This window comes from Lepisosteus oculatus, chromosome 9 (assembly GCF_040954835.1).
Source record: "Lepisosteus oculatus isolate fLepOcu1 chromosome 9, fLepOcu1.hap2, whole genome shotgun sequence".
NCBI classification, from domain to species: domain Eukaryota; kingdom Metazoa; phylum Chordata; class Actinopteri; order Semionotiformes; family Lepisosteidae; genus Lepisosteus; species Lepisosteus oculatus.
The window spans coordinates 42971431-42989112 of NC_090704.1; the positions used below are offsets into that span (position 1 = coordinate 42971431).

General features: G+C 40.2%; 1 protein-coding gene across 1 annotated transcript; it reads right to left on the reverse strand.

Annotated features, from left to right (window-relative positions):
- Positions 1-1445: 1445 nt before the first annotated feature.
- Positions 1446-11734, reverse strand: kcnj2a (potassium inwardly rectifying channel subfamily J member 2a). Its single transcript, XM_015355870.2, has 2 exons — positions 11556-11734; positions 1446-6063 (listed from the first exon to the last, which is right to left on the reverse strand). The coding sequence occupies exon 2, from the start codon at positions 5823-5825 to the stop codon at positions 4545-4547; it is 1281 nt and encodes a 426-aa protein (XP_015211356.1). The 5' UTR covers positions 5826-6063; positions 11556-11734; the 3' UTR covers positions 1446-4544.
- Positions 11735-17682: the final 5948 nt, after the last annotated feature.

A 17682-nucleotide genomic window follows, 5' to 3' on the forward strand; every position in this document is an offset into this window, starting at 1 on the left:
TACATAATCTACTGTACATGTACAGTATATGACTTGTTGAGAATGCAGTCCAGAATGGTAAGTAGCAGTTCAGCTCCTGTATTAATATAGTGGAGTCAATTGGTTTTTGCATCGCATTAACTTACTGTAATTATATAATGCAAAGGAACAAGTAATAAGGTTATTCCATTCTGAAAAAAAGGAGAAAGAAAACGCAACGTTTCGGCCGTGGAGCCTTCTTCAGGTGTCACGGCCGAACCTTTGTATTTTTCTTCTTTTTTTCAGCATGGAATAAACCTATTACTTGTTCCTTTGCAGCCTACGCATGCTGACGCAGCTACCCACCTGTAATTATATAATGATTACAATGCACTTGTGAACAGTAAGTGTACCGGATTACACCAGAATGCACTACTGTACATCATTCTTTTTCTGGTGCTTCATTCTTGCTTTTACTGTCTGTTCTTCATTGTGAACATCTTCACTCTAGTCTTGATGTTAAGACCTAAGGCATGCCAAAAGACATTTACAATGTCTTTCTAGAAAAGCTGTCCAGGTGACTACAAAATATTATTTTATGAAAGATAATCTAACATTTTAAAGGCGTGAATCTACATAGCAAATTAATATAGTTTGGAAACTTTACCTGGAATTTGTGGTTGGGGATAACACTATAAATGAGGTAGATGATTTAGTTTTGGAGTAAAACAGCAAACATATAAGAATAGTAAAAGGTATGGAAAAGGACCAATTGAAACATTTATTAGAAGATGCTTTAGAAGTTTCCTGCAAATGTAGTGGTGAGTGAACCGACACAGGTTTTTTCTGTTCCATCCCCAATTCGTTTGTTGTGAGGGAGCTGCTTAGCAGTGGAGTAACAGAGCTGTGATACAACAGCTTGGCATCAATACTGGTTTGCAAAAGACTGGTTAGTATAACCCAACTTCTGACAGTGCCCAGCTACCATCTTTCAGAATTGTTTAGATGATTACTATATTTGTCGAGGTTAAAAAAGGTGTCCAGGAGCTATTTTCTTATTAAATTAAAGTTCCCTGGAAAAATTCAGCCCTTCCACTATTTATACAGCTGCTCCACACACACATAGATCAACAGCTAAAAAGGTTTAATATGATACAGATTTGGGGCCAGCCAGACAACAGGCCCGTTAAAGTTCATTACAAGCTCTTTATTTATCTATAAATACCCTCCTTATTAGGCAGTGCTGCTGGGTAATAAACTACAGTGGCAGTGAACTAGTCTGAAGTCAAAAACCATAGCCTGTGGGAATCACAGAACACTTGTGCTGGAGGGTTTATACTTAAATCAACAGGCCTTTTAATAATTCATTGCTGTTTTATTGAAAAACAATAAAATAAGACATACAATAATAATAACAATAATATTAATATAAAAAATCTGTACATTCCATGATTTTTGCAGTACAATAGGAAGACTCTGATACAAAAAAGGCTGCAAAGGGAAGGATTTATTTACAGAGGAGGGAGAAATGCTGCCAAGGTTGCCAGTCCTTGATACGAAACAGGAGAATCGTTATTGACAGCGACCTTCAATGCAGCACTATGCAAAACTCCCAAATGGCTCACAGAAGCCATACCATTGAGGAGATTACAGTACTTATGGCTTTTCATCTTGTCGTCCCCAAAGTAACCCTAATGCAAAATAAAAGGCTAGGCATTCTTTTTGACCTTAGGCTGGACAGAACACTTACAAGCAAGGGACATGTAAACAGCTTGAGTCTAACAACGTCTTGCAAACGGATGTACTTAAAGACTTGTACCCAGGTACAGCTACTAATGCCAAAACCACTCTTTCTGGTTCCTCTCCCCCTAATGTGGGTTTGACCTAACCTGTAAAAGTCTCATGCTACTGCATCATCTCCCACATTTAAAGGACTGCTGAAGAAGGTACACTCTGTTGCTTGTAAAATCACAGGAACGGAGATGTTTTCACAAACCTCTGATATTAAGAATGTGACAAGGTACCTTTGTGTGTACAGTGCAGACACAGATTTCTGTCAAGACCTAGTTGATTGCTTCACCTGTAAAATGGTTCAGATTACAGCAGCATAAAGGTGCCTTCACATTCCACAGTTTTTGCCTCATCATCTCACTTGAAACCAGGCTGTCCCTGATCAGTACCTCGCAATTTCCAATGGTTTGCACATATATTGTTTTTACATTTCTGGCTGGTGATTTACAATGAAATAAAATGACATTTTGCTCCCCCACCCCCACCCTTCCAGAAAGAGTGCAAATGATTTCATACAAGGCAAACAGTGTGGCAGATAGGAGAGTATATTCAGTGTGGAAGTGGGTGGGCGCTAAGCCCACGAGTCACGAGTGTCCAGGGAAGGACTAATGCTAATGTCAGGTACTGCCTGCAGTGTATAGCACATCTGTAAAGTCTTAAGTGCACCACAGATGAGGTTCAGTAATGTGGGAGAAAGAGGGCTGGCCTGAAATGCTTTGCACAAGGTTAATGAGTCTGGGGGTTTGGCTTAAAAAAAATTAAACTTCTTGATAAAGAACATTCCAGAACACTTTTCAAAATCGCTTTTAACCTAGTCAAACTGAGTAATAAAATCATGCGTGGATAATAAACACAGTCCACAGCAACAGGGACCCTATAAGGCTTGACAAGAGAAGGTAAAAGGGTTGCTAACCTGTAGCAATGATGAACTGCCTATTTAAGGAACAGTCCTATTTACATTTGGCTTTAAATATGAAAATATTTGTTCAACTTATACATATACTTTTAGAAAAATCTGTCTTTTTGCAAAACTAGTCATCTCACTTGAAAAGATATTGTGAATGAACCATGTGATTTTGTGGACTGAAAAGCCTCAGTGTGCTCCTTGACTGTAGTCAGTGTAGATTTTTGGTTCCTAAAAAATGTTCAACTTTGTTTCTTTTTCCTACACAATGAATACTCTTTGGCTTCAAGCTATTTTTATCGTTACAATACACGCAGTATAGCAGCAATTCATGACATTCATTTGCTCAGTTGTTTTCTGATGCACTCCTAAATTCTTGACTTTCTGTCTGTATTCTTCAACAGAAGCAGACACGCTCTCTATTAATTTGACTCCTCACAAGCTCCTCTGTGTGTTTTTACTTTAAAAAAAAACACCCAAGACCAGGTTTAGATATCTAATCAGAAGCCAATGCTTATGTTAATGAAATTCCACTGGGTTTTCTGGAAAGAGGGTCTGAGACAGGGATAGAGGCTCATATTGCAAAGGGATTCTATATTTAGATAAGAACAAGATGGGTTCAGCAGTTTAACGTGCACAGTCTCATATGTTTTGCCCCTCTGAACATGTATGTTGTTTGCTGCTGCTATGTTACTGAACAAGTCCATCTGTTTAAAAGCTGTGGCTGCAGCAGTTTTCAAAAGATTTAATTACATGGATTGCATATTTTTTATGATGATTTTGCAGCTCAACAGACAAATGTTCCCTTAAGAGACCTGCTCGTTGACAGAGGATTAAGATTAAAGCACAGCAACAGGAACAAAAAACAGACTATATGTGCTCTGAGTATTAGCATTTCTTATTGCTTCCATGTCACCCACACAGAGGAAGTATTGCTTAATGATTTCATTTAAAACACTACAATGGTATTCTTTATTTTTTTAATTCTCTTCTTCTTCAGCATTGTCTGTCAGGATCCTGTCTCTAGGGAAACGTTATGAAACTTCCTATTCGGTCAGTGCTTCATCAGCATGCACACTGGACCAGACCAGTTCAGTCCAGGTCAGCCCAGCCCAGCCCACAGAGTAGGACAGCTGAGGACAGGCAACAGGTGGTGGGCCAAGTGTGCTTTCACTGGAAAATGTGTAAGAAATTTCTCACTCTTAAAACATCTAATGGACTACAACTAACATCCTTTTAATTGATTTTCTAACAAAGACTTCAGAGCTCTCTTGCCTGGGATCTATTTTATGTGCAAATGTGCAAATTTGTTTGGTTTAAGATGGGGAAAAAAAGGAGATGGCAATGAGAATTCTAGTCAATTGTACAATACTCAGTACAATTTCTATATTTTTAACACACAGAGAGGCGTGCATATGTGTGTGTGTGGGAAAAGTATTACCTGCCTTTATTGTAAAACATGTTTTTAATAGCAGCTTTAAAAACAATAAAGCAGATGAATACTACTAAACCCATCTTGTTGTTCTCATGTTTCTTCTGGACAGATACCCAGAGACATGACTGCAGTTTTCAACCTCTGAACACAAAACATCCATTTTCAACCTTAATCCTTTCCACCTTTTGATACACACAGAAGTATAGTCATTTCACTTAGAATTAAATACTGTCACTGTGTCATCCGGCAGTCTTTCATATTCTTTATCAGAAAGCTCATAATGTTGTCTGTGTGTCTGTTTTTTTAAGAAAAAGAAATCCTATTCTAGTCCTCAATCCAAACTACTCACAGCAGTACCGTCTGCTGAAACTGGATTTCCGTTTTTGGGCCCAGTTCAGCTCAATGTGCCTTTTGAAAAAGAGATTTCTGCAAACCCTATTCCCAAAAGTTGTACAGTCATATTTCTGATTCACGTCTCAGAGGTCTGGGCTCTAGAGGCATAGTGGCCTGATTGTGGTCTGTTTCTGAGATTGTGTCAGTGTTGGTGCCTTCAGGCCCTAAACTGCCTCCGATGTCCTCCATCTCCTCTTTACTCAGGAGTGCCACCTCATTTTCATAACAAAAGGAGTTGGAAGTGGGTAGCATGTATTTCTTCTCGGCAAGGTCCCTGGCACTGCAAAGAGGTGTGCTGGGAACCTCATAGGTTTTGTGGAAGCGTGAGTAGTCTACTTTGTAGTAGTTCTTCTCTTCAAAGAGAACTGGCTCAAAGCGGTGACCCCAGAGGATCTCTCCCGCCAGGTAGGAGCTGCGACACTGAGTGGTCATGGCTGTGGCTTCTACCATGCCTTCCAGGATGACTACAATCTCGAATTCAGAGGTCTCGAGGTCCTGCTTGCTCATGTCATAGAAGGGGCTGTCCTCATCAATCTCGTGGACAATGGTGATGGGTGACACCAGGAAAATGCGGTCAATGCCACTATCAAAGCCTACATCAATGTCCATCTGGTCAAGGGGGATATATTCCCCCTCAGCTGTGGTCCTGGACTTAAGAAGCTGTGCTCTCACATGCGCCTCAACCAGGTGGCTTTTCCTCAAGTTGCCCACACGCCACATCAAGCACAGTTTATTGTCCCGCATGGCTACAGTGGCATTGTGGCTGAAGACTAGGGTCTCATTCCTTTTCTTGGGTTTGGCCATCTTGGCCATGACGGCTCCGATAATGAAGGCGTCAATGATGCAGCCCACTATGCTTTGAAAGACCACCATGAAGACGGCAACAGGGCACTCGTCTGTTACGTAACGGAAACCATACCCTATTGTTGTTTGCGTTTCGATGGAGAAGAGGAAAGCCGCTGTGAAGCTGCTTACGTTGGAGACACATTTCTGAGTGTTATTGTCCAGGTCGCCGTAGAACAGAGCCACTAGCCAGAAGACACAGCCAAAGAAGAGCCAGGAAAGAATGAAGGCAAGGCAGAAGATGACCAGCATCCAGCGCCAGCGGATGTCAACGCAGGTTGTGAAGATGTCAGCGAGGTACCGCTGGCCCTTCTCGCTCACGTTGATGAACTGCACGTTGCAGTGGCCGTCTTTCTTGACGAAGCGGCTGTGGCTCTGGTGCCGCGTGTGAACTTTGCCCTTGCCGTTTCCATAGCCGTTGGGCACGGCCATGGTGGCCAGCTTCATCCCGTCTTCTTCAGACGACACGATGCTGTAGCGGTTGGCTCGCACGCTTCCCATCGCGTCTGCCTGGGATGGCTGTGCTTCTGCTTTGGAAAACAGTCTGAGTTTCTGGAAAAACCTTTGGAGAAACAGTTTTGAACGCTCGTGGGACCACACACAAAAGAAATAGGGTGAATTGGAAGAAGGTGCTCTGCCCCTCTGCTATCCTTGGCCCCACCAAGGAAGGTCTGTGGACTGAGGAAGAATTCTTTCAGTCCTCTTTCATCTGGTCTTTGGACCTCATTGGTGAAGTGTTCTGTGGGAATAAGAAACAAAAGGAAATCATTCAACTCATTGGCATGGACACGGACAAAGCTGAAGTTTTTTGAATGGCACCCACATAAAGAAAAGCTGCTTTTTAATGTTTCCATTTGTTTGCTGTTGAATTAAGATGGACCGTTACATAGTTTTTTTTTAACATAGAGTAATAAAAGCAGTATTTTGTAACCTTTAGATCAAATTAAGTGGTAAGTAAAAAAAATCTTTAGCAAAATAATTCTTTCATACTGGAAAACTAACCATGATGACTACACTGTATTTCATGAATATTTCAGCATCAGATCTAAAGTTTGTCTGACTGATATTTTTCAGTTTCATTCTTGTCTTTTATTTTAAAGGTCAGTCACTGAGTTTAATGATTGCAGTAAAGGTTTCTAGGATGATGTACTTTTTTTGTAAAAAGCTCCGTCTGATGTAACGAGCTCACCTTTTCTTCAGCTGCAAAATCTAGGTGCTACACACAATGACTAATGGCAGCCGGCTCAAATTACAGCTGCAGTTTACAGTGGTTAGTTAGCAGCTTGTAGCAATGGAAAAAAATACTGAGGTGTTGTTGCTGTTTAAACAGCAGAGCAATCACTGAACACAAATGTGCTGAGGACTTTAACCCTTAAAAGAAAATCCAGGACAATTTAAGGCCTGAAAGCTAATGAGTCTGAATACACTTCAAAGGATACTTTCCCACTATACGAGTGTTCCAAATGTTCATCATTATGTCAGCAACCCCAAACCAGAGCAGGAATGAATAAACACATGGAAAAGCACAAGTCCCTGTATCTGCAGGCAATGGACGTTACTAGTATTAAACTATATGCTATATTTGTTTAAAAAGCAACAAAGACATCCGATTAACAATTGAACAACGGACTAGGACTGTATCCTGAGAAAACCTTTACAAGTACCACAGGGTACAAATGATCAAACCTGCCAAAATATGTTATGTTATGCCAAAATAACAGCATGTAATCTAACCCTATTCTTGCCTTAAACTGCTGCAGAGAAAAGTCAAGGATTTTGTCGGATAGGATCCAGTAAAATCGTTGCTGTTAATCGTAGATATATTTTTGTTGGCTTGACTGTGTATGACAGATAAAATTACACAGTCTGATCGTTTTTCTCATTAGCCACATTTCAGAAGTGGTTTGGTTGTCCTTCCAAGGCCCGTGAAAACTTCACTTTCCCCCATTCTTGGGGTGCCGTGAGGTTAAAATGGAAAACAGAAAGAACAATAAAATTTGACTTTTGTTTTAAACAGCATCTCTGCAAGTAGACTTATAGTATATAACATCTGCTGCCTCCTTTCAAGACTAAATGACCGAAAGGTAGTTGTTAAGAAAAAACATGCAATTCCCTGCCAGGTCACAGCATTACACTTGCATGTGAAGGGTAATATTAACATCTTGCATTGAAAAGGTTCTTACTGCTTGAATAGAAACACAAAATTGGCCTCTACAAAAAGAAAACAGAGTGGTGCTTTATTTGATTACTAAGTGACGCAACATTAATTTGCCACTTGACCAGTCCTGCTTAATTACAGCCTTAAAACGCATCTTCATTGATTTGGCCAGCAACCTATGCAAACTGTATGTGAAGAAAATAAGCACTCTATTTTGTATCTCACTGTAGAACTGTACTGGTTACATAACATTCTATCACAGCAGAGCATGATGAAAGCTTTCCATGCCTTTTTCTCTTTTGTCTGAGAATGCCATGCACATCACTCACAAAGAGGAGATTCTGTAATTTTGACATTTCAAGGAGAAGACAAATAAAATAAAATCCCTGCAGCATCTTACAGTATTGTTGAAGTGCTTCTATTAAAATACTATAGTCTAAAGAAGGCTAAAGGTCACATTTTTTTATCAATGTCCATTACTCATTTTTCAAAGCTTCGTACTATTAGGATCAAAGTCTACAGTAATTTTGCAAAGTAAAATACAAAAACAAAAATGATATTAAAGAAGCCATATTTTAACTTTAGTTTTTTAAAAGAATGTCATACCTTAAATCATTACATTTTTTTAAAATAGACAGCCACTGCAATGTGCTTTACCCATAACATTGATATACTGTCTTCTACCTCTTTGTGAGTCTAAGAATAGCGATCACATGGGCTGTTAATAAGGATATATTAGATGACTTTCAAATAAGAACTTTATATTTCTCCCTCTTGTCAACATGAGAACCTCTGCAGTTGGAAAAACACTTTCTTTCAGCAGAGCAGTCTTTTCTTTGCTCTTGGGAACCGCAAAGCTTGTTGATTCACAGCAAACCTTCAGGGATCTCTGCTCATCACTGTCCTATGGGACCTCTCGGTGAGAACTCGATCTCCACTCATTAAAAAGCTCTGCAGCACTAACACCATATCCTTTGCTGCCTTTTAACAACAAAGGACATGTAGCAGTGAAGGGCATAAAGTGTTCTGTTAAATTGATATATACAGTAGCTATTGAGATACAAGAGAACAACTTTGCTTTCTTAATAATCTAGAATTTACTATTTCTTGCACATTGCACATTAAGGTGACATTCTTCATTGCTTTTTTCTTCAATTATTTGTGGACTATAATACACATACAGAATATATCTAAACAGATGTTTTCTTGAGAAACTGGCAAAATAAGAACAAATTGCATCTCTCTGTGTAACCAGTGGATAACTTTGGCATTAACACTTCTTTAATTCAAATGATCTAAAATAACTAATTATATTTATGAGCGCTTTTCAAAAATTGCAACTTGATGAAAGTTTTATTTAAACTTTGAAAGCTGCCGTAGAATGATTTCTGGATAGTTTGAAAATCCAAGCTGGTGTAAGGCATCTGTAACTGTCTTATTCAGGCAAGTACTGTGTTAGTGGGTTGTTAATGCCAGTCTCTGAGAGCTGAGGAGGTAAGGCTTGAATCTTACGGCCACACATCAGGGGTATTTGAATGTAGAAACATAAGAGAGATTGCAAACAAGATGATGCCATTTGGTCTGTTCAGCCCGATTGGATGTTCACAGCTAATTGATATGAGGATCTTATCCAACTGTTTCTTGAAAGCAGCCAGCGTGTCAGTTTCAGTAAGGTAATTACATAGATGGCAGGACTTTCTCTTAGACTCCAGAATATCTGGCTGCTCTGATTCCAGAACAGTTATGTTTTTGTATAAAGTAAACAAACAAATAGTGGAGCATGACAGAAACACACAAAAAGACAGCATGGTACTTAACGGGCTACTGAACACAGTGGAGTTAGTGCTCCAAATCACCAACATACATGCATCACCTCTATATTATTTCACAAGCTGAGTGTAGGCTATTAAACAGCAGCTTGAGTGTCACCTGATGACCTTCCTTGCTTGTACATTAGCCACCAGCGACATGCATCCTGTCAAAATCCTGCAGACTTGGAGATTAATGAAACATGACATGTCATACAGAAAGGCTCCAGAGGGGAAAGAAGTACGGAGCATCCTCTTGAACAGAAACTTTTTTTTTCTGCACTGTCATTTATAGTGATGCAGGGTATCGCTTAATACAGCACTACCACACATGTGACTGGTTCGACTTTCATGTAATACCACTTGATTAAACAAAAGAGAAGTGTTTTAACTGTTTCTCTGACTCTGTGATGAACATGCAATGTGATAGACATGGAGTGACTTCTATGGCGCATGCATTTGTTTGTGACCACATACTGTATGCATGGCAGGGAGGAGGCAAATGGAAAATGTTGCATAAACCTCACTCTATTTTTATACACTAAAAGATCGATTTATTTCTAACGGAAATTCAATACCACTATACTGTACTTGCTTAACCCTACAACAAGCTGGGGCAGGTGAACAGGTAATGGTGGGCAGGGTATCAATGCATTCAGCAATTGCAAATGTGGATTTTGTTTGAATTAAAGACCTTTTTCTTTGAACTGCAATGTTGTACTTCATCAGTTACTTGCTTGCTTTGACTAATTCGGCGTCTGGAGAGAAACAGATGGAGAACACGGGGTGGAGGGCAGCGTGGGTGACGCTCTGATAGTGCTGATAATGACAAACTGTGACAAATGCACATACTGTACACTGGCTTGCAGACATGGTGTATTGTCATCACGTATATTTTTCTGCCAGACGCGCGTGTTCAAGTGTGTGAGCCAACGTAGTGTCGTGCTCTTAAAAAGAAGCAAACGAGCACGTAATATCGTATGATTTGGCTACATAACCTGATGGGCTCTTGCTGGCTTTGAGCTCAACATTTGCAACACGGAGTGGAAAAATACTTCACTGGATGCAGAAATGGAGAAAAAAAAGTACTTTTCAAAAGTTTCAGAAACAACTGGGCACCCCAGATTACCTGGTGAAGCCCTTCGGTATTGCTCTTTACGTTGTTATACGTTGGTCTTCTTGGTTTAGGCTCTGTATATCTTTGTGCAGTTAGCATGCTAGAGACACAATGATGATGTTTACCTATATAGGAAGTGAGGATCCCATTTATCACTGCAATTGAATCCTAAGCAACAAGCTTGCACGCAGAAAAAGTAACAGGTGCAGCACCAATAAGACGATACCCTCGGGCAGGCGTTTGTTCAGTTTCAGGGAGCAAATAGTCAAAGAAGGGGTGATTCACTCTGGGGGACAACACTCAGTAAGATCAAAAAATTACAGCCTAGTTCAAACACGGGTTTGTCCGTTCATCTCAGCGGGTACTTGGAACACCAGGAGCGCAGTTCCAGACTAAAGCGCAGAGTGATGCAACCTGAGCTATGATTGGTGTTACAAGTGTCAGTTTGAGTTTATCCATACACCCCAGAACTACTTCCACAGATGTTACAACATGTTAACACGTTTGTAGAAAACCCGAAGGAAAAGACAGTTCTCTCAATCACCCTGTGGTTTAATTTGAAGCGAACGACAAGAAGGTTGCTAACTAGTTCTTTAAACGCAATAACCATGACTTTTTGAGTAATATTTGAAAAAAAAAATATATGTGATTTCAGTATACCTATAACATTATACACGTTGAAACCTGAAATTGTTTTGGTAGTCGTGGATTTCACACTCTGGGGGACGAGCTTTGTTGCAAAATGGATACCAGATAGTTGATTATTTTACAGACTGCTAAGACTTCAACTTAAGTTTGCATGCCAATATTCATTCTAACGCCATATTTTCATACAAGACAGTACTAGCCTATGTCAGCTACTGTGTATCTAGGAATATTAATGACATCTGTAACGTATATGAATCTGTAATGCATACGATAGCACACAAATGAAAAGTTACAGTACAACTAGGTCCTAGGTCTGCGAGAGCCCTTCAGAGAATCTTTCTGAGTTTGACAGCTAAGCATTTACGGGAACTACGTAGTCTTCCAGAACTACCGCTTTTAAAAGCATTCTTGTTTTTTAGGAAATAATCTTGCTGGTAAATGTAACTGAACAGCATGCGGAGCCTTCCCGGCCACCAGAAACACAAATGAGAAGTTCTTACCTGTTGATCTCCGAAGGGAAACTGGTTACCCCGCTGTAAACAGATATAGAATAGATCCCCGGTGTTTATTGCTCTCGAGTATCCAACATTAGGTTGCCCTTATATAATTTCATATATGTATAGTTTTTTTTAAAAAAAAATTACTGTCAAAACCAATGCCCCATTCGCTACCGCGATGACTGAGAGTGGTAATCTGGCAAGCCTACAGTTTCCACCATGCATTTTAAATAGCGTGTACCGGTTCCCCCCGCCCATCTCCCTCGTAGCCAATCGACTTGCAGAAGGGCAGGCGTGAGTTGTCGACCGCTTGTAAACTTCTGTCCAGTATTGTTACTAATGGAAAGATATTGAAAGTGATTACTTGAACTAAATATCTTGAAAGCCTCCTTGCACGAAGAAGTGCTGCTGTCTGAGCAAGGTGTCTGGAGTAGGTCGGCTGCTGACACCCTGGGAAATGAGTTACTGCTACGGTTGCTCTCAATGAATGAGATCCTTAAATGGCTTATTTCTCGTTAAACGGAGTTCAGTAGTTGCCATATTCTGGTTTAACAGCGAAACAGGCAAAGTTTGATTTGCAGTTAAGTAGCGCTTGCTACCAGGTTTGATTTACTGCTGCTCTCTGTGATGAACAAGGAGCAGTTCATTATAAATAATATCAGTATGTTTGCATGCTTGCATTTCTATCTACTGCGGTCTGAAGAGGCGACAGAATATATTCGCTTTACTGTGGGTGGTTCCGTACTGGTGGTGTCCAGTAATGTTAATTGCACATTCTGAGAGTTTACTTTATCTTTGAAAACAGGAGGTAAAACGTGACGGAACTGTTAAAGCCAAGTTGTTAGATTTCTGTGGCGTATCTTTTACGTCTTTTTTTGCGGAAACCATAATGCAAAATGACAACATTACGTAGTACTGTGAAACCGAATCTCGGTTCCCACAACTGCATCCGATCAACAAAACAGCTGCCACAAGTTATTATATAAATGATATATATTTCCTAGTGTATATGTTTTCACTTTCTTCTGGGCACTAAATCGGCGAACTTTAAAATCCCGTAGACTGCATGAAAAGGAAACAAACTTGAGTTGTTAGCTTTGTCTAGAACAAAACGTTTTCTTCTTTAACGGGAAACAGGAACATAAACCTTTGCTAGTAATATTTCTAGACCTCGTACGTGTCAATAAACAGCATTTAAAATATCTTTGAATCAATCAGAAGTCTGACGCCGACCTGTAGGCGGTAGTTTTCAGTTACAGGCTACAGTAAAATAATAATAAGATCCCTATTGCGTGTGACTGTCAAGAAATGTTTTGTTTCTATGTCTGAATAGCATTTGTTTTTAACCACTCATTCCACTAATCACGAACATGGTAACGTTACCAGCTGCATATAGGAACCTACAGTATATGAGTAGTTACTATTAAGGATGTTCTTCCCGGACGATCTTAAATTGTAAATGTCCGCGTTTGTTTTTATTCACGACAATGAGAAAGTTCGCGTTTTAATTAAAAAAGATGGTTAGCGTGCCGCTTTCGTTTTCTGCACTATTTAATTTCAGTAACCTGCAGATCCAAAGACCAACGCTCAAAAAGTTCTATCTGTGCTGACAGCTGCGCCCGGAATGCTGCAGATCCATCTGCGGCAAGTCACGCTTTTGGGTCATCATCACGAAATGATGCGTACATACTGTAGGACTGCACGCGTTTTGCTTTCATCCTACTCATCTCAGGGCCTCATGGTGTTGTTATTATTAGCCAATGGTGATGCAATTTGGCTGCTTCTCTCGCGTTCAGTTTAGTTCCACATTAACTCATTGCTGTTAACCTGCACTCCGTGAGCCCCTTCAATAGGCTACTGTTCTGCTGATGTGAATCCAGTCTTCACATACAGTATATAAAAGCTGAATGCTCAGGGTAACGCGCTTGTGTCTCAACTGTATTATCACGGAGTAAAGAGATATGTCAATAACCTCTCTCAGTTTCATTTACTGAACAAAAGACCTAGATTTGGTCTGCGGTAGCTCATATGCACTGTAATGGTGTGTTCCTTTAACAAGCATGTTTCTCTGATCTCCAAAATAGTTTTGATCTTGATTTTAAAAAAAATCATTTCATTGATGTATGTCCAGCACAGTCTTAGAGACTGTAAGAATATAGAAATTGCCTTCAATGGTGCTTCTCATTACACAGAGCTTGCCAGGGTTTTTATTTGTGTCCATGTGCGTTTTCTTTAATGTCAATCAAAGGATGCTCAAGACTGAAGAGCAACCAAATGGCTCTTAATGGAGTGTTGAAAGGGTTGAAGCATCAGGAGCATGGAGCTTAGATCTCTGACTCACCATGCACATCCTGGGTTAGACTCTGGGCAAGACGTTTGAATGCTCTCCTCATATTCCTGTGTGTTATCTCACACTTAAAAAAAGCACATGCTGACTGGGTTACGTGGGGTCTCCATATTGCCCCTGTGTGTGTCTGCGTGTGCACCCTGTGATGGACTGGTGACCCGCGGTGACTCCCAGTGTCTGCCTGGTTAGGCTCCCCCTCTCTTTGGTTGGACGTGCATTGGTCGAATCAACTTTGGATAATAGATGGATGTTTGAGCTGTAATAGTATTGATATTTGATAGCCTACAGTGAGACAGGGCACCAGTTTGTTGTGTTTTATTCTGGTTTCCTTTGTCGGGCGTTTGGCATGACTATGAATATTTAAAAATGAACGTTTGCTACAATAAACTGCCGCGGTGACATTGTACAAAACGCACACATCACGCACACGTATGTGATAGTTTTAAGCAGAAACAGCTTTGTGAAACATCTCCCCAGCTTGTGCTACATACTCTGTACTTTGGATATACAGTTTCTCTCTGGAGTGCGTAGAAAGTGTTGAACCTAGCCTAGGCCGTCGAAACTGAAACCATTTCCACAGCTGCCTGCTTTGGACTGGAGGAACCTGTTGCTTGCTGTTAGAGCTTAAAAACATGTCGTTCATTTCGCAACGTCGTCCTCATTAGAAAATAAACAGTTTTTTTTTATTCGTTATCTTTTTAGTATCGCGAATTCTTCAGGCGTTTGTTGAATCTGATATCATGACACGCACACTGATCATTATCACTGTGCCACGAACTGCCCCCGTACTTGTACAGAAGTGATTGTTTTTATTACCTTTTTGCTTCTGCTATAAATAACGGGGAGTAATTTTAGCTCGGGCATGCTGCGTGAGTTGGCTTTCGGTGTCTGTGTTTAGTTTTCATGGGCGATTAAAAGTTACTGGGAACAAAGTTGGTACTTCATTCTGCCACAAGGTGGAGAACTGGAGATTCTTACCTAATAAAATACAACGTTACGTTTCCCCGTTTTTAGATACTAGTCATCGAACAGAGAGCAGAAACGCAATGTTTCGAAAATACAGAAGATAAATTTTCCCGTTGTCTTAGACACTTCGTGTCAGAGCTCAGTGCGTGTGGCCATTGCTTACGGGACGGGTTTAAGACTAGTAAGCATTGCATTTGAACATTGAATGGGAGTAAAATATTAGCGTCTCACAAGCAATACTTAGCTTGCAAAACGCTAGTGGTTAATTATCACTTTATTGCAGTAAATAACGTATTCTCTGATACTCTAACCATGGATACAAAGTCCTTTACATACTGTATGAGTGTGCTTTGAACAACATTGCTTGGATAAAGAACAGGTCGTATAACCTAATTCCCCAGAAATTAATTATGACACCTGAATGATACTCGGTGTTAAATGTTTTCCATAAAGCTAAGTACACTGAGAGCTTGCAGGTGTTAGAAGGTTTAGTTTGGCTCCAGGAGGAGTTAAGCTAAAAGAAAAATGAGCTTGCTTTTCTGTAGAGAAATATGCTCTAAATATGTAATCCAAAAAGTGTACAAAAATAAAGTAGGCTTTAATTCCATTAGTTAATTATAATCAAAGGTCAATTTAAACGTCACGACGTCTGTGCAAATCAGATTTTTTAAAAGTAGAGGAAACAATCAAATAAGTTAATACAGACTGCAGTAGGACCCATAATCTTATTTTCCAAGGTAAGGGAAATTGATTAGATGGGCACGATTTCCTCTGACATTTTTTCTGTTTTGTAAATAAAAAAAGATTAACTGAAAAATCTAGCTTTTCCAACTGTTACAATGTGAAGTAAGCCATTTCTTACTTCTGTTGAGATCAATTCCCTCAGTATCTACTATACCTAGAGCATGGTGAGAATTCCAGCATAGCTTGTATTGTTGACATCCATGACGTTTTCTACCTTACCCAGCAGCCATATCACCCTGCAACTCACACCTGGCAACCCACTGAAGCTCAGCAGGTGTGAGCCTGGTCAGTACCTGGATGGGAGACCTCCTGGGGAAAACCAAGGTTGCTGCTGGAAGAGGTGTTAGTGGGGCCAGTGGGTCCATGTGGGTCCTAATGCCCCAGTACAGTGATGGGGACACTATACTGTAAACAGGCGCTGTTCTTCGGATGAGGTCCTGTGGTCTGTGGTCATTAAAAATCCCAGGGCAACTCTCGAAAAGAGTAGGGGTGTAACCCCGGCATCCTGGCCAAATTTCCCATTGGCCCTTACCAATCATGGCCTCCTCATAATCCCCATCTTTGAATTGGCTTCATTACTTTGCTTTCCTCCCCACTGAGAGCTGGTGTGCGGTGAGCGTTCTGGCGCACTATGGCTGCCGTCGGATCATCCAGGTGGGGCTGCACATTGGTGGGAGTCCCCATTACCTGTAAAGTGCTTTGAGTGGAGTGTCCAGGAAAAGTGCTATATAAGTGTAAGCAGTTATTATTATTATTACCTGGTTTATAGTAAAGTAATTTTCCTCTGTTGGAACACGTGTCCTTGCTTCTCAGGCCAGCAGTGTGCTCTGCGTGTTGACTTGATGTGCAGGACACCAGTCGTCCTTCATGCTGCTTGGTGTCCACACTGTGCACTGATTGGCACCTGGTCTGGCACAGGGATTGTGTTCCAGCTATTCCAGCTTCTAATGGCCTTATTTTTCATTTCATTTTGTCAGATGGATGTAATATGTGAACGTATGTGATCATTGCTCTCAACGTCATAGGTAACATACAGGAATATAAATATCCCTGGATAATGGTGTTCAATATTTTTTCCCACTCCTACCCTTTGAATATATTTATTTATTCTTTTATGCATCACTTTCAAGTCTGAAAGCTTTTAGAATTTTGAAGCTAAAACCAGCTTTGAAAATACTCCAAAACCTGCACAGTGCTGAGCTCACCAGCAGCTTTTCAGCTCACTCTCTTTTAATTAGTTTAATATTTTGAATTACACTCCTGTCAGTAGAGACCTCTCACCCTGAGATGTCATGCAAACAACCTGTGTTATTAATTCCTATGCTATCAAAAATATTTGATGCGTAACACAGATTGTTGTACATAGATGCCAACTGAAGTGTGAAGAGATGGATTTCTATTTTTATGCATGTATTACCACCTATTAAATATCACATTTGTCCTCTAGGAAAGGTAATGACACAGCAGTGGTTACAATCAAAAAGTCATTCATTCAGCTGACAGCTAACTTTCTCTTTCAGAAATCACTCAGCTGCTGGCCTCTGATCAGACTTTTGGACAGCTAGTTCTACCCAAATGAACAGTCAGGAGTAAACCTTTAGAATCAATAACATACGTTTGGAGGTCCCATCAAAAATCTCATCAGCATTTTGATGATATCAGCATATGTATGATATATTATATAATATATAATGATATAATATATATCAAGAATCATAAAATATATTATTATATAATATTCTCAGCATAGCATGTAACTGTTCTTTAGAAGACTGCATTGATTGACATGGAGGCACCTGCAGTGTCACACATAATAACAGAAGCTTAGGTATTATATGCATTTCCATGTACAAAAAACATTTTGACATGAAACTGAGACCCTCCAGATTCATCATCAGTGGGGAGGTTGCCCCACAAGTTTGTTCTTGGGCTCAGAAGAGGTATTGAGGAGGAGCAGCCCAGCCTCATTATCTGGTTTGTCCTAGTAGTGTGGTCCCTATTTAAAACTCAAGTCTTTTCAATATGCTTAGCCCATGGTGGCATGAGACAGGTATATCCTTCAGTATAGTAATA